Source organism: Bos taurus, chromosome 15, assembly GCF_002263795.3.
Source record: "Bos taurus isolate L1 Dominette 01449 registration number 42190680 breed Hereford chromosome 15, ARS-UCD2.0, whole genome shotgun sequence".
In the NCBI taxonomy this organism is placed as follows: domain Eukaryota; kingdom Metazoa; phylum Chordata; class Mammalia; order Artiodactyla; family Bovidae; genus Bos; species Bos taurus.
Genome location: NC_037342.1, coordinates 39,029,238 through 39,053,260, shown reverse-complemented (window position 1 = coordinate 39,053,260; position 24,023 = coordinate 39,029,238). Strand labels below are relative to the sequence as shown.

General features: G+C 37.2%; 1 protein-coding gene across 4 annotated transcripts in view; it reads left to right on the top strand.

Annotated features, from left to right (window-relative positions):
• FAR1 (fatty acyl-CoA reductase 1) overlaps nt 1-24,023 on the top strand; it is a 77,802-nt gene that overhangs the window by 14,924 nt on the left and 38,855 nt on the right. For all 4 annotated transcript variants that reach the window (XM_005215973.5, XM_059874754.1, XM_010812464.4 and 1 more), the window contains one exon: nt 19,902-20,097. In XM_005215973.5, the coding sequence (XP_005216030.1) occupies nt 19,909-20,097 (189 nt within the window). In that variant the 5' untranslated portion in view covers nt 19,902-19,908. The remainder of the gene's footprint in view (nt 1-19,901; nt 20,098-24,023) is intronic.

Sequence of the window (24,023 nt, the reverse complement as noted above, 5' to 3'; positions counted from 1 at the left end):
AGATGCTAGAGCTATTCTTTTGTTTGTGGGAAAAATGCTTTGTAAGCCTTAATTTTTGAAAGGAAAAAGGAACCCACTATTCTTATCAACTTGTACATTTTGAGTTTGGATTTTAGCCCTTTTTTTGTTGTTTACAGCTCACTTGCAGAGGAGGTTTTCATTTATGTTGAGTCTTAAGCAAAAGACTTAAGACTCTCAAGTTATTTTTTTTAAGTTTTTTTGAGTTAATCTTTATATAAATAAAGATTCTAGAGTTATTAAAATATAGTAAAAAGATGTTGCTGCTGCTGCTAAGTCGCTTCAGTTGTGTCCGACTCTGTGCGACCCCATAGACGGCAGCCCACCAGGCTCCCCCGTCCCTGGGATTCTCCCGGCAAGAACACTGGAGTGGGTTGCCATTTCCTTCTCCAGTGCATGAAAGTGAAAAGTGGAAGTGAAGTCGCTCAGTCGTGTCCGACTCTTCAAGACCCCATGGACTGCAGCCTACCAGGCTCCTCCGTCCATGGGATTTTCCAAGCAAGAGTACTGGAGTGGGTTGCTGCTGCCTCTAGATGAGAGTCTATCAAAAATTTTAAAAGAAAATATATGCTCACTTATAATATGAGGCCTCTTAATAGTCTAACTAGAATGAATTGGGTTGTTTTTGGCTACAAGTATGTCAACTCCAAGTAGAAATCTACTGGTTAGAAATTCGCAGTTAAGTGAATATGGAAAAATGAAAATTTTATTAAGTGAATGAGATTATTTGTTAGGCAAAATCAGTTGACCCTGGAGCAACAGTGGGGGTGCCAGTCCTCATGGATGTAAAAAAAAAATCTATGTGTTAATTTTACAGTTGGCCCTCTGTATCTATGGGCTTGCTTTCCTGGTGTCTCAGATGGTAAAGAATCTGCCTGCAGTGTGGGAGACTTGGGTTCGATCCCTGGGTTGAAAAGATTGCCTGGAAGAGGTCATGGCAATCCACTCCAGTATTCTTGCCTAGAGAATCCCTATGGACAGAGGAGCCTAGTGGGCTACAGTCTTTGTGGGGTTGCCAAGAGTCAGACACGATTGAGTGACTAAGAAACAGCACTCTATGGTTCTGCATCCTCGGATTCAACTGACTGTGTTACACAGTACTGTAGTATGCATTTATTGAAAAAAATCTGTGCATAATTGCACCCATGTAGTTTGACCTGTGTTGTTCAAGAATCATCTGTACTTTAAAATATGAGACCCATGGGCCATGTTTTTAAAAGGCATTTTAGGTGGCTTAAGTATTTCCTATGAAATAGGTCAGACATGGATTAAACGTACTGTTAAACCAGGTTCATTTGCCCTATGTGCAGTAGGCCAAAATGCTTGCAACAGACCCAAAGGTTTGCAGTAGAGAAGGAGTTTATTCAGGAAGCAGCCAAGTGAGGAGGTAGGAGAACAGGTCTCAGATTCGCTTCCCTGAAGGCAAGGGGTTTGCAGTCTTTATGGAATAAAGAAGCAGGGTGGTATTAGGCATGGGGAAAGGTGAATGCTGATAGGGAAAAGCTGAGGTAATCAGTATTCTTTGCAGGTGTATCTAAGTTACATGCTGCTTCTTGAGGTGCATGTTCAAAACTGGGCACACTTAGCATGATCTAAGGGTGGATTTTTGAGCCCTCTGACATTATTTGTTGGACACTTGCATAGGCCCAGTTTTAGTGTCAGTAGTTCCAACCAAAAATCTTAGCCAGCTTAAACTGGATAAGAGCTGACTCCAAGTTTCTGAAAAGCAGCATAAGCCCCTGGTACAGTAGGGACCCATTCAACAGAGGTATATCTGTAGGGGGTGTTTAAAGAGTCAGAAGAAATAATTAAGATGAGTTTGATCGATGGAAGCAGATTCCAAGCAGAAGGGTTTTTAATAAGGTGTTCCCTTAGTTGCTGTTCTGTAAGACAAGCTCAAGAATTTCTTTTAGTCATCAGTTTGTTAACCTGAGGGACAGTTTCAAATGGTTGACCATTTCAAGAGTCACTTTACCATATTTTCTGTGGCAGATTGTATTTTCTGAAGGTAGTTGTAACAATATCTTCCTTCTCATATGTTCTTTTAGTGTGCCCTTGATTATTCTTTCATCCTAAGGTGGCATTTTATGCCCCCTTCCCTTGAATTTGGGTGATCATGTGATTCACTTGTGCGCAATAAGGTGTGGTCAGAAAAGGTGAGCTCCCTATCCAACTCAACAAAATACTGGTTTTGAAGTCTTCAGCAGCCTTTAAGCTGTATAGCCTGGGATTGCCATGCTATCCCAGACTGCCTCATGTGGACAGACTACATGACTCTAACAGCAGGAGCTGGAACTGTTCAGCTAAAACTGCTTATTAGAGCTCTTCCCAAATTCCTAACTTTGAGATACAGTGAGAGAAAATAAAAATGATTATTGTTGTTTTAAGACATTAAGTTTTAGTGTGATTTTGTTATATAGCAGTAGGTAATCAGAACACTGCTTTCCTTGAATCTGCTACTGTATACTGAAATTTATCAATATACACTATTTATCTGTATGCAGTATTTAGATGAACAGTCAGTGATATATCCCATTGATTTGTTCTGGGATCTGATCTTTAACTTTATTTTGGTCTTTTACCTCTGATACATAAAACTTTTTTCTTCTGTTCTTGCCTGTACCCATTTAGAAAAGCCATTCCATCTCTTAATTAACTATTTAATAGAGTGTGTTTTGGTAATTGACACTGTCATGTTTGTTGGAAAGTGCCCATGATGTGTTTATTAGGTCATAAGGACACATGATCATCTTTAGAAAGCCTTTTGTTCTGTACTTTAATTTTAGTTACTATGATATTTGACCTTCTGTTAGTTTCCCAGGGTTGCTGTAACAAAGTACTACAAATTGGGTGGCTTAAAATGACAGAAATTTATTGTCTAGCAGTTCTGGAGGTTATAAGTCCAAAATCCATGGTCTGTCTGAAACCTGTAAGGAGTCCTTCCTTGCCTCTTACTAATTTTTTCTTAGCAGTTTTGGTATTCCTTCGCTTGTAGCTCTAATGTGTAACTCCAATTTTGCTTTTGTTATCAGGTGGAGTTCTCCCTGTGTATCTCTGTCTTCAAATGCCTCTCCTCTTATAAGGACACCAGTGATGTTGAATTAGAGACCCATTTTGCTCCAGTGTTATATCAATTACCTTAACTAATTATACTTGAACGACCCTCTTTCCAAATAAGTCACATTCCGAAATCCTAGGGATTAGGATTTCAACATGTCTTTTTAGGAGGATCACAATTCGCTCCATAACAGGCTTCGAGAGAGATCGGTATAATTATGTTTTAAACCGTTTACACATTTTTACTCCAGCCTCCCTGGTAGCTCAGATGATAAAGAATCTGCCTGCAATACAGGAGACACAGGTTTGATCCCTGGGTCAGGAAGATCCCTGGCGAAGGGAATGGCAACCCACTCCAGTATCCTTGCTGGGAGAATTCCATGGACAGACCATGGAGTCACAAAGAGTTGGCCATGACTGAGTGACTAACACTTTCACTTTTCACTCCAGATTATATGTGAATGGGGTTTTTAATCAGTGACCTTGAGGAAGCTCTGTTCTCTGCATTTTAGGTCCTCCTCCCTCTGGCATACACACATAGTATACCTAAAATTTGATAGTATTTTTTTACTGTTAGACTTATTGACCCTTTTGAGAATCTGATAAAAGCAGTGGATTTTTTCCTCTAGAATAATGTAGAGATATAAGCATAGGATTGCACACTTTAACACACACACATATAAACAAACTCAGAAAAGTATTTTTCATGAAACTAAGTGTTCTTGGATACCCACCTCCATGCAATCCTGTTCATGAACTTCTGGATTAGAAAGATATTAATTCCTAGCAGTTATAGATACCTAATCTCAATTTCCCTTTTAGTGGAAAAGCAAATGAAATGGAAAAACAATAAGGAAGAAGCAGAAGTTATGTATATGGGATATCCTCATGGTCATCATTGTAACTCAGTGTAGCTTTTGGGGGAATTTTCATACTTAGGTAATATTTACTTTGTGCTTAGTCTCTTTTCTGCTTCCAATCCCATTCCTTTAGCCATGTAATACTTTTATGTAGAAAAGAATAGGTACTTTTAGACCTATTACTTAAAGCCCGTGTGCCACAACTGTTGAGCCTGTGCTGTACACAGAATATAAACAGACTTTGTATCTTCCGCAGTGTTGGGGTTAGCTCTTGACCTCTTTACCTTCTGTGTTATTTTTTGATTATTGTATCAAGATTTTGATTTTTGTATCAACATGGTAGTGGTCTAGGGTTTCTGAGTCTATGACTGGATTGTATACTCGGTGCTCTTCTTCATTTGTAGCCTTTTCTCCAAAACAGTCTTGCCCAGGCTTCAGCCCTGAACAACTTAATGGACTTACCTTTTAAAAATAAAGATATTTTTAGTCTATCTTAAAAAAGGCTATCGGTCATGTCTTTGTTTTGCATTTAGTTTGTGGCATATCTGTATAAATGAAGCCTGGCATTCATTTATTGATTTTTTTAAAAGATGTAACAGTCGAGTATTTACTGTCCATTTTAATGATATGCACATTAACTCTAGTAATAGTGGAATCATAGGCAATGAATATTTAGACTGTGCTGGTTTCCCATTGATAACCTTTCTTAGTTCATTTTTCTGAATGTGAAATATTCAGAATCTTTATTTAGAAATAACAGGAGTGGGCAGACTATAACCTACGAACTGTCTTCCTGTTTTTGTGAATAAAGTTTTATTGGAACACAACCATGTCTATTTGCTTACTGGTCATGGCTGATTTTGTGCCCCAAATGGCAGAATTGAGTAGTTGCTGCTAAGATTGTATGGCCCACACGCCGAAAATATTTATTACTTGACCCTTTACTGAAAACCTTTGCTGACTCTTGGTTCAAAATATTTTGGAATTCATTCCTCCCTTTTAAGAATATTTGAAGTTTTTTTTGTTGTGGTTTTGTTTTTCAGTCATAGAATCTAAGGGATATTATAAGGCCATTTAGTTCAGCATTCTCTCTACTGCTGCTTGAGTTTCCTTGAGTACTCCTGCCAAGTTGTCCTCCAGCTTAGAGGTGTAGGATGATGTGACAAAACAGCATTGGATGTGACTGTGCTAAGCACAGAATTGTCCCTAACTGGGAGTCAATCAGTGACTCCCCATGGAAGGATAGATGAAGTAGATTATTCTTTGTTTTCCCCACTGTCTCCATTGGTAGGTTAATGTTTTCCCCACTGTCTTCCATTGGTAGACATGTTAGAGGCACAGAGGAGTCAGTTTTTAAGAGGAAGACAGCTAAACAGATCCTTCTTTAACTGAGGTGGAAATTTATAGGAAGCTGGAATGAATGTCTGGACATTGTCTAGAGACTTTCATATTCAGTGCTTAGTTTTTCTAAACAAATTTGTAGCAGCTAAAACTTAGAACTACAACTATCTTTTGTCAGCTTTTACTGTTTGTGTTCAGTAAATACTGGTACAGAAAAAAAACCTACAGGTAGAGCCAATCTCACTGCAGACCTTCACTGCAGTATTTGGTACTTTTGTGTACTTGATTCCTTGGTGAGCATGATGAATGTAGAGGTCCTCTCAAGAGATGGGAGAAAGGGGTATCTGATCCAAAGATCAACGTTATCCTGATGGGGGAAGAATTTCTCACATTCCATTTAGGAAATCCAGCCTGTTAAAATCTTGTTAAACAGCAGTTTCGCAGTTAAAGCACCTTCTTGTTTTTAATCTAGTAGGTTTTCCATCTAATAAAGAAATGGAGGGCTTCCCTGTTAGTTCAGTGGTAGAGTCTGCCCACCATTGCAGGAGACATAGGTTCAATCCTTGGTCTGGGAAGATCCCACATGCGGGGCAGCTAAGCCCTGTGCACCACAACTGTTGAGCCTGTGCTGAATAGTCCAGGAGCCCTAGAGCCTGTGCTTCGCAACAAGAGAAGCCATTGCAGTGAGAAGCCTACACACCACAACTCAAGAGCCGCCCCTGCTTGCTGCAACTAGAGAAAGACTCACGTAGCGGCAAAGACCAAAATAAATGAAAATGTGCATAGCCAAAAATAAATGAAAAGAAAAAGGAAAAGCTCAGGTAATAAAGATTACCAGAAGAAAGGTAAATACTGTGTATCTTTACACAATGATACTCTTCTATTTTCACTTTAAAAAGATTTTTCAAACTTTTTTTTCCCTCTTAGATAAAAGGGAGTTTGTAAATTGTTAGAGGACAAAAGGTAATGGAGACTGGCTAATTGATGGGAAAATACACTCTTTAAAATTTTTTTGGTACCTTCTCATTTTTCTGTTTTACAAAAATAGTGGTTTTTAAAAATATATAACACATGCACTGGATATATAATGAAAAACAAATGTCTATAATTTCTCTTCTTGAGTTATCCAGTTCTCCCTCCCAGAGGCAACCTTTATTACCAAGTTTTTGGCTTTTTTTGCTAGAAAAATCTTATTTATTTGTAAGCATATGCATTCAGTTTTTCATTCTTTTCCCATAAAAGGTGGTATATCATACAGTATATTACATCTTGGCCTTTAATATAAGTCATGAATCTGTGTTTCATGTCAATATAAGCTGAACCACCTCTTCCCTCTTTTGGTCCTCAGAGGTTTAGTTTAAACCTTCTAAAATCATTAATTTCCTTCTCAGAATTACAAAATGAGTTTATGTGCATGTGACTGTAATAGTATATAATCCAGAGATAAATTAGCTATGAATTGGGCTGCCCCGATAGCTCAGAGGGTAAAGCGTCTGCCTGCAATGCACGAGACCTGGGTTCGATCCCTGGGCTGGGAAGATCCCCTGGAGAAGGAAATGGCAACCCACTCCAGTATTCTTGCTTGGAGAATCCCACGGATGGAGGAGCATGGTAGGCTACAGTCCACCAGGTCGCAAAGAGTCGGACATGACTGAGCAACTTCACTTGGACTTTTACTTTGGTAATACAATTTTCTTCCTAGTCTAAAAATTATGCCCATAAGTAAATGATTATTTGCAGGAAAAAAAGATAAATTAATGATTTTTAGACTGAAATATTATATAATAGATCAGACTGATTGTTGAGGGACTATACTGAGAAATCATTGACAAAGAAGTAGAGGAAAGATGAATACAGAAGTGTAATTATGTGCCCAGCCTTAATCTTACACAAATGCTATGAAGTGAAGGGTGGGAGGTATATATGCTGTCTATATGTTTTTAGAGATGAGGAAACTGCAGAAACAAACAGATAAGTAAGCTCACCCCCAAGATAAATGAGTGCACCTGGATTCTAGCCCAACCCTGCCAGACTCAGGTCCCTGCTGCATTATGGCACTGGGTTGTCTGAAAGGATTGTTCGACAAAGTGAGCCTAATTTACTTATCAGGAAACAGTTTATAACAGGACCAGATTCAATAGAATACTGAAAATGGCCTCACTAGAGACTTGGTTTTTTAATAGCTTATGTAGGGGAGGAAAAACTTTTCTTCTATCCCTTTATGCTCTATGACTGAGGCTTGCAAATCAAAATGACAAAAGACAGATTAATAGAAAAGGCATACATATGTTTTTTAATTTGCATAAGAAAGGCGATGGCACCCCACTCCAGTACTCTTGCCTGGAAAATCCCATGGACAGAGGAGCCTGGTAGGCTGCAGTCCATGGGGTCGCTAAGAGTCGGGCACGACTGAGCGACTTCATTTGCACTTTTCACTTTCATGCATTGGAGAAGGAAATGGCAGCCCACTCCGGTGTTCTTGCCTGGAGAATCCCAGGGACCAGGGAGCCTGGTGGGCTGCTGTCTATGGGGTCGCACAGAGTCAAACACAACTGAAGCGACTTAGCAGCAAGGGCATCACAGAAAAGTGAAGACCCGAAAGGGTAGTTTTCACTTTGAGACTTGGGAGCTTATATACCATATTAAAAAGGGTTATAAATTATGGAGACGTGACTAGACACAAAGGAGTTTGGACTTTAGGGGCAATATATCGTGGGAAGGTAAATATGTGGGAAAACCAATAGAAGATATGGGTTATTTTAGTAAAGTTTTTGCATCTTGGTGCTAACTTTCCATCTTATTTATCACCATAGAACTCACTCAGAGAGTCCTCATTATGGCAGCCCTCATTTCTTGGAAGTTTCTGCTTTTTTTTTTTTCATGTAAAAATGTTCTTTTCTTTTTTTTTTTTTTTTTAATTTTTATTTCCTTTATTATTTTTTTTTTAATTTAAAAAAAATTATACATGTGTTCCCCATCCTGAACCCTCCTCCCTCCTCCCTCCCCATACCATCCCACTGGGTCGTCCCAGTGCACCAGCCCCAAGCATCCAGCATCGTGCATTGAACCTGGACTGGCATCTCGTTTCATACATGACATTTCACATGTTTCAATGCCATTCTCCCAAATCTTGCCACCCTCTCCCTCTCCCACAGAGTCCATAAGCCTGTTCTATACATCAGTGTCTCTTTTGCTGTCTCGTATACAGGGTTATCGTTACCATCTTTCTAAATTCCATATATATGCGTTAGTATGCTGTATTGGTGTTTGTCCTTCTGGCTTACTTCACTCTGTATAATAGGCTCCAGTTTCATCCACCTCATTAGAACTGATTCAAATGTATTCTTTTTAATGGCTGAGTAATACTCCATTGTGTATATGTACCACAGCTTTCTTATCCATTCATCTGCTGATGGACATCTAGGTTGCTTCCATGTCCTGGCTATTATAAACAGTGCTGCGATGAACATTGGGGTACACGTGTCTCTTTCCCTTCTGGTTTCCTCAGTGTGTATGCCCAGCAGTGGGATTGCTGGATCATAAGGCAGTTCTATTTCCAGTTTTTTAAGGAATCTCCACACTGTTCTCCATAGTGGCTGTACTAGTTTGCATTCCCACCAACAGTGTAAGAGGGTTCCCTTTTCTCCACACCCTCTCCAGCATTTATTATTTGTAGACTTTTGGATCGCAGCCATTCTGACTGGTGTGAAATGGTATCTCATAGTGGTTTTGATTTGCATTTCTCTGATAATGAGTGATGTTGAGCATCTTTTCATGTGTTTGTTAGCCATCTGTATGTCTTCTTTGGAGAAATGTCTATTTAGATCTTTGGCCCATTTTTTGATTGGGTCATTTATTTTTCTGGAGTTTAGCTGGAGGAGTTGCTTGTATATTTTTGAGATTAGTTGTTTGTCGGTTGCTTCATTTGCTATTATTTTCTCCCATTCTGAAGGCTGTCTTTTCACCTTGCTAATAGTTTCCTTTGATGTGCAGAAGCTTTTAATGAGCTTCAAATGAGGGAAGGTCTGAGAAGAATTCTTTCTGCGTATGTTAGATCTCACTTCCTTCAGCTCAAAGTAATCCATGTGCCATTAGTGACAATTTGGGAGTACAAATTTCTGAGCCCATGCCCCATTACACAAAACTCACTGTTTTTCAAAGGTAGTTAAGTGTAGTATGTAGTATTTATATATATTTATATATAGGTATAGATATTTGTATATATTGTTACAGGTGTTTGTAGAAACATGTTTGAATTTTGTTATCAATCTTAAGCAAGACCTTATGCTCTCAGAGCTTCTTGTCTGCCTTATCTTATTACCTGTACTACCCTGAGTTTTTTTTTTTTAATTTATTCCAATAAATAATTATATTTAGGAAAAGTCTTTCAGTGGATCGGGTAGAGTAGACTTGGAAATAAATCCACTAACCTTTGATAAGTGTTTACTTCTTAACCCAAGAATGTTGTCTTTTTATTTAAACTGATAATGGTAATAATTAAGTCTACCTTGGTGGCCTTGTGAGTCAAATTCTGAGTTTGACAGTAGACCTTTTCCTTTCTCATTCTCTTTGTTGGGTACCTCTGGAAATGGCCTTCAGGGAAATACTGGTAAAGTCTACAGCCTTTGAGTTTTAACTGTTAAAGAGTCTACCTGCATTAAGGAAGAAAAATTATTAAGAAGACTTGTAGGAAATTGTATCTGAAAGCATGAGAGATACAGTTTTTAGTGCTTAAACTTCTCCTTTTCCTGCTTGCCTTAATTATTTATTTTTCTTATCACTGGTGAGTCTTCTATAAAGCTTTACTTCAAGCCCATGGATCCGCCTTGTTCCTTCCTCGCACCATATCCTAATCTCCAAGTACTGTTCACATTTGTCTTTCTGCTTAGCAAGTGTCTGAAACAACTACTTGAAATGTGTTAAAAGTTTAATTTGAGTTGTTCTTAGCTTTAATATAGGCAAGAAAATGAAGTCGCTTAGTAGCATCCAACTCTTTGCAACCCCATGGACTGCAGCCTCCCAGGCTCTTCCATCCATGGGATTTTCCAGGCAAGAGTAGTGAAGTGGGTTGCCATTTTCTTCTCCAGGGGATCTTCCCGACTCAGGGATTGAACCCGGGTCTCCCGCATTGCAGGCGGACGCTTTACCCTCTAAGCCACCAGGGAAGCCCAATATCGGCAAAGGAACTCCCATTTCTTGGCACTAAAGAGCTACTTTTTGGGGGCAGATTTTTACGGTTTTCTTGGTTTTGTAATACCCCAATCTCTCACTTTGATTGCTTTGTTTGTTTAAATAACTTTTTACAAGTTGAAAATGAGAGAAAACTTACCTAATTATTTTATCTTAACTAGGTTTCTAAAAGTAATGAGACAACATGATTGGCTTTTCATTAATATTGGGACTTTTATTAAGAGAATAGTTATTTTTCAAAGGTGCAGTTTATGTTGATTGGTGGGTGCTGTCTTAGAATTATCTGTGGTTTCTCTGTTTGTTTCCCTTTCAGTCTCTTTTTGCCCATGAGGCCTGCGTGTTCTCCTTTTATGAATAAGGGAACAGGTTTGGAGTAGTAGTTTTATCTTAGGATCTCATGGCTTCAAAGTGGCAGAGCCTGGACTTGAGCTTCTAGCAAGTGAATGTATCTTAGTTTCAGTAGCTTTGTAATATGTTCTCTTAATGTAAGTTTACATGCATAATATAAAACCCACTAGCAAAACCCACTTTAGCAAGAAAGCCTTGAAAGTAATTGTGATATTTGGTACCCATCATTTTGCTGGTCTTCCAAAAGATTTCTGCCTCTTTAACTTTTGAACCATAGGATAAGGTACTTTTTGAAGAAGATACCCAGCTGCCACTGCTCGGTGGTTTTCCTAAGACAGTTCAAGAACAGTGAAAATAAATATGAGTCATGTTTCACTGCTTCTCTGCCCTGGCACATGGAAATAATACTGCTGCTTTTCTCATTCTTGCAGTGCTTCAGATACTTTTCAGCGGATCATAGGAGCATTAGATATCTTTTCATTTCAGTAAAATCACATAGTAAGAATCTAAACTGCATGTTCTGGAAGGATTGGCAGCATTTCTCTCCTGGCTTTTGCTTTTCCAGTAGTTTTTGGCCATACTGACAGGACTCTGGAAAATGTGATCAGTCTAAGACTTTGCTTAAAAAAATTCTCATTTGTACTGGCTTTGCCAGTAAGTTTAAATAGGGTAAAGTGTATTGGTGGGTGGAGGATCAAGAATACCTGGAAACAGAGTGTAAAAATACTTGGTGCTTGTAAAGTTTGTGGTTGCATTGTGATAAAGTTGGGGAATTGTGGAAGTCTGTTCGTTCTTCCATGAAGAAAACCCTAAAGATAAAATCACGTGCAGATAGTTTTAAGCTAAATACCTGAAACTAATAAGCAGTTTCATTTTATAGCTCTTTTAGTCTTTATACTCTTAAGGAGAGAGTATTAAGATTGGTAAAAATTTTTGTTATTTGATGTTAACAAACTGGCTGTTTAGGCTTTATAGGGAGGGTGTTCTCCCTGATAGATAAGGAAGAAAGTACTTAGATGTGATTTTTTTAGGGTTGAGCCAAGCATGTATTCAGGCTATAAGTCCTCAGTGATTAAAGAGAAAATTTGCTTAGTATCTTTTTCTGTCTTAAATGCAAGTGTACACCTCTGGAAAACTTTCTGGTGCCTGGTATCTGGTAGGTGCTTAATAAATATTTGTTGAACAAATTTTTACAAAGGAAGGAAATGAAGCTCAGAGAATTAGATAACTTGCTCTAGGTCATGTGCTCAGGACACTGTGTTTAACATATATTTAGTATGTAGTTGTTATTAGTATTTACCAGATTTGTTAGGTGTATTGATGCAGAATTATTCTTCATTTCTCCCCTATGACAACTTTAATGCTCTATAGTTTTAATTAGATTTGGGATTGGCAAAGTCTTGAAATAGTCTTTTTATTTATTTAATTTTGATCTTTTTTTATTTTTTAAATTATGAAAGTGTGATAACACATCTGCAGGAGACTTGGAAAATACAGAAAACAGTTACATATAGCTTCACTATATATTACAGTTATTTTTAAAGTAGATATTAAGAGTTTTAGTTGGAGTTTCAATATCAGACTCTCAAAAATTAATAGAACAAATAGACAGAAAAGTAGAAGGATATAGTAGACCTGAAAAGCACTGTGAACTAATTCAACATGATTAAGATTTATACAATTTTCACACAACAGGATACACATTCTGTTCAAGTTCCCATAGACTATAAACCAGGAAACACTGAAACTAAAACAAGGGATCTAAAACAAGGTGCAGAAATTTCACAGTCTACAGGTACTGAAATCATACAGAGTTTGTTCTCTTATCACTGTGGAATTATGTTAGAAATCAATATCAAAAGATAGTTGGAAATAACCTACATGTTTTCAAGTGCAGTTTGACATTTACCCAGAGGAATCTTTGATTTAACCATTGAAAACTTTGATAAAATTAAAAGACTGGAAAAAACAGAGGATGATTGCAGAGAAGAAGAAAGCATTTAAATGAGAAATTAATAACAAGGACATTAAAAAACCCCATTGTATTTGGAAATTTAATGTCTTCTTTTAAATGATGGATGTATCTAAGAAACCATTACAAGGAAAAGTAGAAAATATTTGTAATAGAGTAAAAATGAAAAGAGAATTTATCAGTATTTGTTGCATGCAGCTGAAGCTGTTCGTTGCAACTAAATACAATGTAGAATCTTGAAAGTATGAAGACAAATAGTGGACACTAGCATAAAATTTTGTGAAATTTGAACAAAATCTGTACCTTAGTTAATACTGTATCATGTTTCCTATTTTGTTTTTTACAACACAATATTTCTTTATGTTTTCAGAATTGGATTAGAGATTTCAAGCCTCATTCAAATTAAAAAAAAAATCTCTAAAATAATAACTGGACTAGAGACTTCTAGCAGTAATGCTGGATGCCAGAATGAATCCACCATATCAAAAGTTTTGAGTGAATATAAATTAGAAATCTGGCATTCTATTCCTACTTAGACAGGTGGAACCAAAATGTCATTAATTTTTTAGGTAAGCAAAAGTTTAAAGTTTTCTATAATATGTACATTTGTACATACACTCTCTTTTTATATGTATCAGAAGCTTTTCTACACTTGATAAAAACTTGAGAAAGAGCAACAAAAAAGAGATAGGGAAATTGGAAAACATAAACTAAATGAAATGGGAGTACTTAATACGAAATAGGAAAAGTGAAACCAACTAGATAAAAGTAAAAGATCATCATATAGTCCAGTTGTTTTTAAACATGGCAGCTCATTAGAATCACATCTGGAGCTTTGGAGAAAAAAAAATACCTGTGGCATTTGTATTAAAAAAAAAAAAAAAATTCCAAGGTGATTCTAATGTGCATCTGGGTTTTAAAAAGTAATTACAGGTTTTTCTATTAAATGGTAGTTTTAGTGATATAGAATCCTATTATTTTCTGTTAACCAGTCAGGGATACAGTGTTAGTAAAATGAATAATAGTGACATAATCTCAGAAGTAAAAGATGTTTATCAGTTTTCACAATCAATAGCCAGACAAAAAAGATCATTACAATTGCAAGCCATAATGGAAACATGATTAACCTAACAATGTAAAATAATTACATACAGTTTGGGGAGTTAAATAGAGTGATGTGGTAAGTGGAAGTGAATGCATGCAAGTTTTTCATCCACCCAGTCTGTGTCTTTTGGTTGATGCATTTAATCCATTTACATTTAAGGTAATTATCACTGTTTATGATCCTATTACCGTTTTCATTTGTTTGGGGTTTATTTTTTGTAGGTCTTTTCCTTCTCTTGTGTTTCCTGCCTTAAGAAGTTCCTTTAGTATTTGTTTTATAGGTGGTTTGGTGGTACTTTGGCTTGTCTGTAAAGCTTTTGATTTCTCCACCAAATCTGAACTAGAGTCTGGCTGAGTGTTCTTATTTGTAGGTTGTTCCCTTTCAACACTTAAAATATATTGTGCCATTCCTTTCTGGCTTGTAGAGTTCCTATTGAGAAATCAGCTGATAACCTTGTAGGCCTTTCCTTGTATGTTATTTGTTGTTTTCTCTTGTTGATTTTAATAGTTTATCTTTGTCTTTAATGTTTGTCAGTTTTGTTACTGTGTGTCTCAGTGTGTTCCTCCTTGGGTTTATCCTGCCTGGGGCTCTCTGTGCTTCCTGGACTTGTGCTTCCTGGACTTGTTGACTAATGTCTGAAGCAAGTGAAGATCTCCTTTATGCTTCATTATCTTTTCAGGCCTTTCCCATTTTTCTTTTCTTTTTACTGAATTTGTAGCTCTTCATATATTCTGGGTAGTAATTGCATTATGCATGCTACTACAAATATCTTTTACCTGGTTTGCCTTTTCTCTCTATTAATAGTGGTGTGAGATGAACTCAGTTTTAGTGGTTTCCAGTTTGTCAACATTTTTCCTTTTTGATTAGTACTACTTGTGTCCACCAACCTAGATAGCATATTCAAAAGCAGAGACATTACTTTGCCAACAAAGGTTCATCTAGTCAAGGCTATGGTTTTTCCTGTGGTCATGTATGGATGTGAGAGTTGGACTGTGAAGAAGGCTGAGCGCCGAAGAATTGATGCTTTTGAACTGTGCTGTTGGAGAAGACTCTTGAGAGTCCCTTGGACTGCAAGGAGATCCAACCAGTCCATTCTGAAGGAGATCAGCCCTGGGATTTCTTTGGAAGGAATGATGCTAAAGCTGAAACGCCAGTACTTTGGCCACCTCATGCGAAGAGTTGACTCACTGGAAAAGACTCTGATGCTGGGAGGGATTGGGGGCAAGAGGAGAAGGGGATGACAGAGGATGAGATGGCTGGATGGCATCACTGACTCGATGGACGTGAGTGTCAGTGAACTCCAGGAGTTGGTGATAGACAGGGAGGCCTGGCGTGCTGCGATTCATGGGGTCGCAAAGAGTCGGACACGACTGAGTGACTGATCTGATCTGATCTGATGATATATTGTAGTCTTTTCTTCTTGTCTCAATACCATGTTTCTGTAGCTTAATAATACATCTTAATACATGATAATGTAAGTTCTTTAGCTTTGTTGTTCTCATTGCTTGTCTTGGCTACTCTTGGCCCTTTGCATTTCTGTATCATTTTAGAGGCTTAGTTTCTATACCTAAAGAAGAACAGCTTAAACTTTGGTTAATGTGTTGAATCTGAGGAATATAGTATACACATCTTTCTAGTTATTTAAGTATTGTTTAACTTCTCTCAATATTTTTTAGTTTTCAGTTAGTATCTTTTACATTTACTTCTAATTTTTGGTATTTTCAAAAATAATTCATTAAAGTATAATTCAAATAATATAAAATTGATCATTTTAAAATGAAAAATTCACTAACATTTATTCCATTCAATGTTGTGCAGCTACTGCCTTTGTCTAGTTCCTAAACATTTCTGTCTCTCCAGAGTAAAGCTCCTTAAGTAGTTTTCCTCCATTGCCCACTCTCTTCACCCTTTAGTTCAGTTCAGTCGCTTAGTCGTGTCCAACTCTTTGCGACCCCATGAATCGCAGCACGCCAGGCCTCCCTGTCCATCACCAACTCCTGGAGTTTACCCAAACTCATGTCCATCGAGTCGGTGATGCCATCCAGCCATCTCATCCTCTGTCGCCCCCTTCTCCTCCTGCCCCCAATCCCTCCCAGCATCAGGGTCTTTTCCAGTGAGTCAACTCTTCGCATGAGGTGGCCAAAGTATTGGAGTTTCAGCTTCAGCATCAGTCCTTCCAATGAACACCCGGGACTGATCTCTAGGATGGACTGGTTGGATCTCCTTGCAGTCCAAGGGACTCTCAAGAGTCTTCTCCAACACCATGGTTCAAAAGCATCAATTCTTCGGCACTCAGCTTTCTTCACAGTCCAACTCTCACATCCATACATGACCACTGGAAAAACTTGAGTAGACGGACCTTTGTTGGCAAAGTAACATCTCTGCTTTTCAATATGCTATCTAGGTTGATCATAACTTTCTTTCCAAGGAGTAAGCATCTTTTAATTTCATGGCTGCAGTCACCATCTGCAGTGATTTTGGAGCCCCCAAAAATAAAGGCTGCCACTGTTTCCACTGTTTCCCCATCTATCTGCCGTAAAGTGATGGGACCAGATGCCATGATCTTAAGTTTTCTGAGTGTTGAGCTTTAAGTCAACTTTTTCACTCTCCTCTTTTACTTTCATCAAGAGCCTTTTTAGTTCCTCTTCACTTTCTGCCATAAGGGTGGTGTCATCTGTATATCTGAGGTTATTGATATTTCTCCCGGCAGTCTTGATTCCAGTTTGTGCTTCTTCTAGCCCAGCGTTTCTCATGATGTACTCTGCATATAAGTTAAATAAGCAGGGTGACAATATACAGCCTTGACGTACTCCTTTTCCTATTTGGAACCAGTCTGTTGTTCCATGTCCAGTTCTAACTGTTGCTTCCTGACTTGCATATAGGTTTCTCACCCTTCAGCCCCTGCCAACTGCTAGTGTGCATTCTGTCTCTATGGATTATCTATTCTGGTTATTTCGTGTAAATGAAATCCTGTAGTATGTGATCTTCTATATCTGGCCTTTTAAAGTTAGCATGTTTTTGAGATTCATCCTCATTGTGTAGTACATGTCAGTATACTTCATTCCTTTTTGTGAATGAGTAGACTCTGTGTATATACCATGATCTGTTGATCCATTCATTTGTTGCTTTTTGGGCTGTTGTGAACACTGCTACTGTAAACAGATGTATACATGTACTTTTTTGAGTACCTATTTGCAGTTCTTTTGGGGTATATATCTAGGAGTGCCATCACTTCATGGCAAATAGATGAGGAACAATGGAAACAGTGACAGACTATTTTCTTGGGCTCCAAAACCACTGAACGGTGACTGCAGCTATGAAATTAAAAGACACTTGCTCCTTGGAAGAAAAACAACAACAAACCTAGACAGCATATTAAAAAGCAGAGATATTATTTTGCCTACAATGGTCCATGTAGTGAAAGCTCTGGTTTTTCCACTAGTCATGTACAGATGTGAGAGCTGGACAATAAAAATGGCTGAGAGCAGAATTGATGCCTTCAAACTGTGGTGCTGGAGAAGACTCTTGAGAGTCCCCTGGACAGCGAGTAGATCTAACCTGTCAATCCCAAAGGAAATCAGTCCTAAATATTCATTGGAAGGACTGATGTTGAAGCTGAAACTCCAATACTTTGGCCACCTGATGTGAAGAACATTTCATTGGAAAAGACCCTGATGCTGGGAAAGATTGAAGGCAGGAGGAGAAGGGGACGACGGAGGATGAGATGGTTGGGTGGCATCACCGATGCGATGGACATGAGTTTGAGTAGGCTCCAGGAGTTGGTGATGGACAGGGATGCCTGGTGTGCTGCAGTCCATTAGGTCAAAAGAGTTGAACATGACTGAGGGACTAAACAACCACCTCCTAGGAGTGGAATTGCAGAGTCATGATAAGTATGTGTTTAACTTTTTGAGAAACTGCCAAACTTTTCCTATCATCAGCTGAATCATTTTTCATTCTCTTCATCAGTGTACAGGAGTTCTAGTTTCTCTATATCCTTATCAATTGCTAGTTGTTATTGTCCATAATTTTCAGGGCTTTTGTATGGTATTATAAGTGGTATAGTTTTTTTTTAACTTTGTTTCCTGTGTTTTGCTGGTGTATAGAGATGCACTTTTATATATATATATATATATATAAACTTTATAACTGGTGACCTTTTTAAATTCACTTGGTAATTCTGATAGTTACTTACGTATTGATTGAATTTTCTACACACATTTGCATTTATGATTTCCAGTGCTTTCTTATTCTGTATTCCTTTTTCATAGTAGTTTATTATTTGATGGATGGGCAGTATTCTTGTTGAATGACTTAGAGGGTATTTATTAGAATTCAAATTTTCTTTTAATTTTTTACTTCTTTAGTGTTCTTTGTGATTGATTCTGTTGCTTTTCATGTTGGTCCTTCTTAATTTTCTTAAATATTTGATGATCCTTAGTTATCCATATTTATGAAGGACTAGAATGGTTGATTTTGGTAGCTGATACTGGCTTCCTCTCAGTTTTCTGAAGTCTGTTTTTCCAAGAGAGCTTTCTCTCCAAGTGGAATTACTGAGAGCTCTGTATGAATTTGTTTTAAGGGCCAGCAGCATTCAGATAGCCTGGGGACCTAAAATTTATTTCTGGGGATCCAGTGCTCTGAAGACTTCTTTTGTTTTGGTTGTTTTTGTTTCTCTCAATGCCCCGTCTTCCCTGCCTGCATTTGTGGATGTTAAGAGTGGCTTCAAGCTCAGCCTTCCTTCTCTTTCATCCCTGGTGCCCGTGCTGGGTGTTCTCAGCAGTTCTGGGTACTAAGTCAGGAGCCAAAGTTTATAGAGGAAGTAAGACTGTTGGGAGTGGCTCTGCTTTTCTCTGAGCAACCTTTAGTTACCTTGATTACTCTATGCTTTAATTTAGCTTCTTGATCCTGAACTTGGGTTTTTCTCTTTAGAGGATTGAGATAGTTCTTACCTCATTTTGGTCCTTTCCTATGTTTGTTTTGCTTAGGTTTTATTTCTTCTGCTGTGACTTTTCTATCATTTTAGTCTCATTTATTTATTTTTTCCTATCTTCCTTCTTTTCTTACTGCTTGTTAATCAGTTTTCAGAATGTAATTAATTTTTTTATAATTGTGAGAAATTTAGGGGTAAAATACATGTATCTACTTCTTAGCTTAAATAAAACACAAATACAGTTGAAGCTCCTCATTCTCTTGTCTGATTGTGTTACACTCTCTCTAAGGCACCCATAAAGATTATCATGTGTGTGCATTTCTAAACAATAAATGGCATTCTTTTAAATATGTTTGAACCTTAAATAGTGACATACTGCATGAATCTTTCTGCATCTTGGTTTTTCCACTTAACTCTGGTTCTTTTATTTGTTTGTTCTCTTAGCATACTCACTCTGTTTTCTCCTGTTTCAGTGGAATTTGGGTAAGGAAGATAACTCAGCCTATATATTTCTTACTAGGACTTTTTTTAAAAGGAGACTTAAGTACCTTTTGGATATGTTATCACTACAGACATATAAAAGAAAGGACTTGGTGTTACCTCTTGTTTCAACTGGTGATGATAGGTGAATATGACACCTCACCATGTTATACAAGCTAAGGAATTGAGTCTTGCTGCTGACCTCTATTTGGTGTTATAAATACTTTTGGAGACAGAGAAATACCATTCATTTGTGTTTGGAGTTTAACTGAGGTTTAAGTGAAGATTTTGGTTCCTATTGCTGAAGGAATTCTTATAGGTCACTTGGTTCAAGCTGTGTTAAAGAAACCCAGGCCCAGAGAAGGTGAGTGACTTGACTGAGGTGATCCAGGGGAAGAAGGTTTAGAAGCTAGTGTTGCAGTTTGTTGTACTTTCTACCTTACTACAATGAACCAAAAGTTAATAGTGTTCTGTTTTGTTAACATTCATCTTGGATTTTTGCCTGTCCTTTAAAATACTTGAATACCAAGAGATTTTTAGTAGATAACAATTAGCATAAATCTTTGAACTGATACTTATTTGTCATGTTTTTTTTAGGATCAGAATGGTTTCCATCCCAGAATACTATGAAGGCAAGAATGTCCTCCTCACTGGAGCTACTGGTTTCCTAGGGAAGGTACTTCTGGAAAAGTTGCTGAGGTCTTGTCCTAAAGTGAATTCAGTGTATGTTTTGGTGAGGCAGAAAGCTGGACAGACACCCCAGGAGCGAGTAGAAGAAGTCATTAGTGGCAAGGTAAGTATGGAAAATAATCACTAAGAAGAGAGAAAAGAGTGTGTTTTTGTGTATATTATTGTAATCATCAACAGCCTAGTATCCTGAAAAAAATTAGCAGAAAGTCCTATAAGAATGGCAGTAAACTGAATATGAGTCCTGATCAGTAGGAGGGAGATAAAAGCTTTCCTCCATGATAAAACTGTATAACAAGTACCTTCTAAAGTACCTTTACGTTATATGTTTAATGTGTTTTTAGAATACTTGAGGCAAGTTATCTGTAATTACTAGATGCTTTAAATAGTTTTCAGAATAATAATACTTAAAAGTTACTTTCTAATTCTTACTGTGCTGTGAGACACAATACTTTGACAAGAGTTAAAATTTTGTAAGCACTAATTGCTCCCCACGAAAGCATTAGGAAGTGGCAAAATCACATACTCCTATTTGACTAATAACATGACAGAAGGGTCATATAGAATACAGACTATGTCATACATTTAAACCTTTAGAAAAACATTGCTGAGGAAAAAATGGAGATGAGCTGGAGTAAAATTATTTCATGGTCATAAGCTTTTGAATTTTCTCAAAATGAATGGATTTATCTGACATTTGTTGTTAATAACTTTGGTATAGTAGCTATGTACTTTTTTAGTTACTAGGTAAGTATTTGGTACCTTTTAACCTTCTAGGGCAGCTGTGACTTATATTAAAAAAAAAAAAAAAAAAAGACCAAAACCAGAAACATCTGAGTTACTCTGAAGCAGAATTGCTAAGAAGTATCAAAAGATATGATGATTAATTCTAGATTAACAGCTCTCTTAGAGTTGATACATAAATAATTTATTAGAAATAATTTATATTCCATTCTGGTTTGATCTTTCAGTAGAAATCCATAGTTAATAGTGGCTGACCTTTATTGAGTGCTTACCTTGTGCCAGGCACTATGTGCAAAACACTTTGTATATGTATTTAATTATTACAGCAACTCTTTAAGGTAAGTGTTGGTGTTACTCCCATTCTACAAGGTCATATAGTTAGTGTTAGAGCCAGTGTTTGTGAACTTTTAATGATTGGACCTTAGAGCTCATGCTCTGGTAGGGACAAATGTTGATATATCCCATTTTGCAGATATGGACAGTGAGTCTCAGAAGTTGTGTAGCTAATAGATACTGCATATAACATAGATGACTTGACAATAAATTCCTTTCTACTTTATAGTATTATTTCCTCAGTAGATAAGAAAGTAAGGCAAAGATGATGGAAGGCTTTGTGATTCAGTGGGAAAAGTAATCTTGAGAGTTGGATAGTTTACTGGTAAATGTAGCTGGTACACGCTGAGTGAAAATAGCTTAATTTCCCAAAGGCGATGGCAAAAAGCTTGGTACCTTTTTCACAAAAATTAAAAGAGAAGATGGCAAAAGCAAGAAAGAAGTCGATGAAGACCAGAGAAAAACAGAGTTAACAACAGCAGGAATGAGTCAGTTTATGGATTAGGGCAGTAATGGGAAGCTTATCTCCTAGGACAGATAAAGTATGATAAAGGGAAAGTCTCTCAGTCATGTCTGCTCAGTCATGTCCGACTCTTGGCAATCCCATGAACTATACAGCCCATGGAATTCTCCAGGCCAGAATACTGGAGTGAGTGGCCTTTTCCGTCTTCAGGGGATCTTTCCAACCCAGGGATCGAACCCAGGTTTCCCACATTGCAGGCAGATTCTTTACCAGCTGAGCCTCAAGGAAGTCCAAGAATACTAGAGTGGGTAGCCTAGCCCTTCTCCAGGGGATCTTTCTGATCCAGGAATTGAAATGGGGTTGTTGCATTGCATGCGGATTCTTTACCAATTGAGCTATCAGGGAAGCCCAAAGTATGATAACAGAAGATCAATTAAAAGAAAAGATAACACCATACAGAGTAAGACCTGTACAGAAGTGTGGAAGTGTTTAAATACAACTTTTAATTTTCTTAAAATTATAGCATTATAATAAAATATAATCACCAATGTTCAGTACAATGATTTAGGATAAATTAAGAAAAGGTTAAATTATTGATATATTTAGAATTTTTTCTTTACCAAGGTGTTATATTGTTTGGAAATGATTTCCGTTCAAATATAATTTTGATTCAGAAGGATAAACTTTTTTCTTTTGTGAAGCATTCATGTTTTTCTTGTTTGTATTTTCCTCTTATTCATTAAGAGGTAGTTCTAGACCCACAGGGTTTTAATAGTAAGATGTAAATTAATACTAGTTTTTCCTTTTAAAAATAAATTATTTGAAACTATTAGTAAGACATTAAAGAATAAAAATAATACTTACTTTTATCCCAGTGTTTATTAAGTTTGTCTCCACATGAAAACTTTAAATAGTCCTTACTTCAACTAGAAAAAATTCTTTTCCCTGAATTAGTTTTAAAAAACAAATCTAGCTCTTTGAGGGCTACTCAGTGACTATATAGCTCACAAGGGTAGTTATACTCTACTAATATTCTCCCCGTTGCCACAGACTCCCAGGCATTTGTGTTCTTCCCCTTTGCCCTTCCTTTCATTAAGATATATGAGTCCTACTCTATATTAGAGGTGGTGTTCAGTCTCTGAGTTGTGTCCAACTCTTTGTGACCCCATGGACTGGAGCACACCAGGCTGCTCTGTTCTCCACTATCTCTTGGAGTTTGCTCAAATCCACGTCCATAGAGTTGGTGATGATATCTAACCATCTCATCCTTTGCTGCCCCCTTCCCCTTTTGCCTTTAGTCTTTCTCAGCATAGTGTTTTCCAAAGGTCAGCTTTTCACATCAAGCGGACAGATATTGGAACTTCAGCTTCAGCATCAGTGTCCTTCCAATGAATATTCAGGATTGATTTCCTTTAGGATTGACTGGTTTGATCTCCTTACAGTCCAAGGGACTCTCAAGAGTCTTCTCCATTACCACAATTTGAAAGCATTGGTTCTTTGGCACTCAGCCTTCTTTATGGTCCAACTCTCACATCCATACATAACTATTGAAAAAACCATAGCTTTGACTATATGGACATTTTTTGGGTGAAATGATGTCTCTATTTTTTAACACACTGTCTAGGTTTGTCATAGCTTTTCTTCCAGGGAGCAAGCGTCTTAATTTCATGGCTAGATTCTGTACAGACAATAAAAAAGATGTGAGTTAATACTTAAGTATTTACCACCACAAAACCTAGCTATATAATAGCTATGATTGAAGAATCTGCCTTCTTAAAGTGTGGTAGGTGCAAAGTTCATTTTCAGTTTTTTTGTGAGAGCTGAGATTGACTCAGCCGTATTCAATGTCATTTTAAAATTAAAACTATTTGGTAGCCTAGTATAAGGATGTTTTTAAAAAACATGGTATAATTTATAGCTTTTTTTCCAAGTGACTTTTAATTGTAACTCTTGAGCAAATTATTTGATAATGTACATTGACTGCAGTGTGTAGCAGATAGTATTATTACCTCATCGCTGTATTTTTTCATATCCTCCAAATAGGTTGAAAGATTCTTCAATGATTTAAAGCAATGATTCTTAAACTTTTGGTCTCTATACCCCTTTATACTCTTAAAAATTATTGAGAACTTCAAAAAGGTTTTGTTCTTGTGAGGTTTTGTTTCAAATATCTTACTGACATTTATCATAGTAGATTCTAAACCAGAGACATTTTTAAAGGAAGAAAATATATGTACAAGCACACATTCCATTAGCCATCAAGAGTGATGATATCATCACAAATGTAGCTTTGGAAAATTCTTCTATACTTGTGAGAGAACGAAAGTGAAAAATAAATAATGTTTTAGTTTTGTTATGAAAATAGTTTTGACTTTGTGAAATACCTAAAATAGTCTGAGAGACGCCTAGGAACTTAACACACTTTGAGAACTGCTGCAGATTAAGAGGGTGCAGTGTTGCTTCGACCATTTAGGGACAGCCTTCTGGCACAT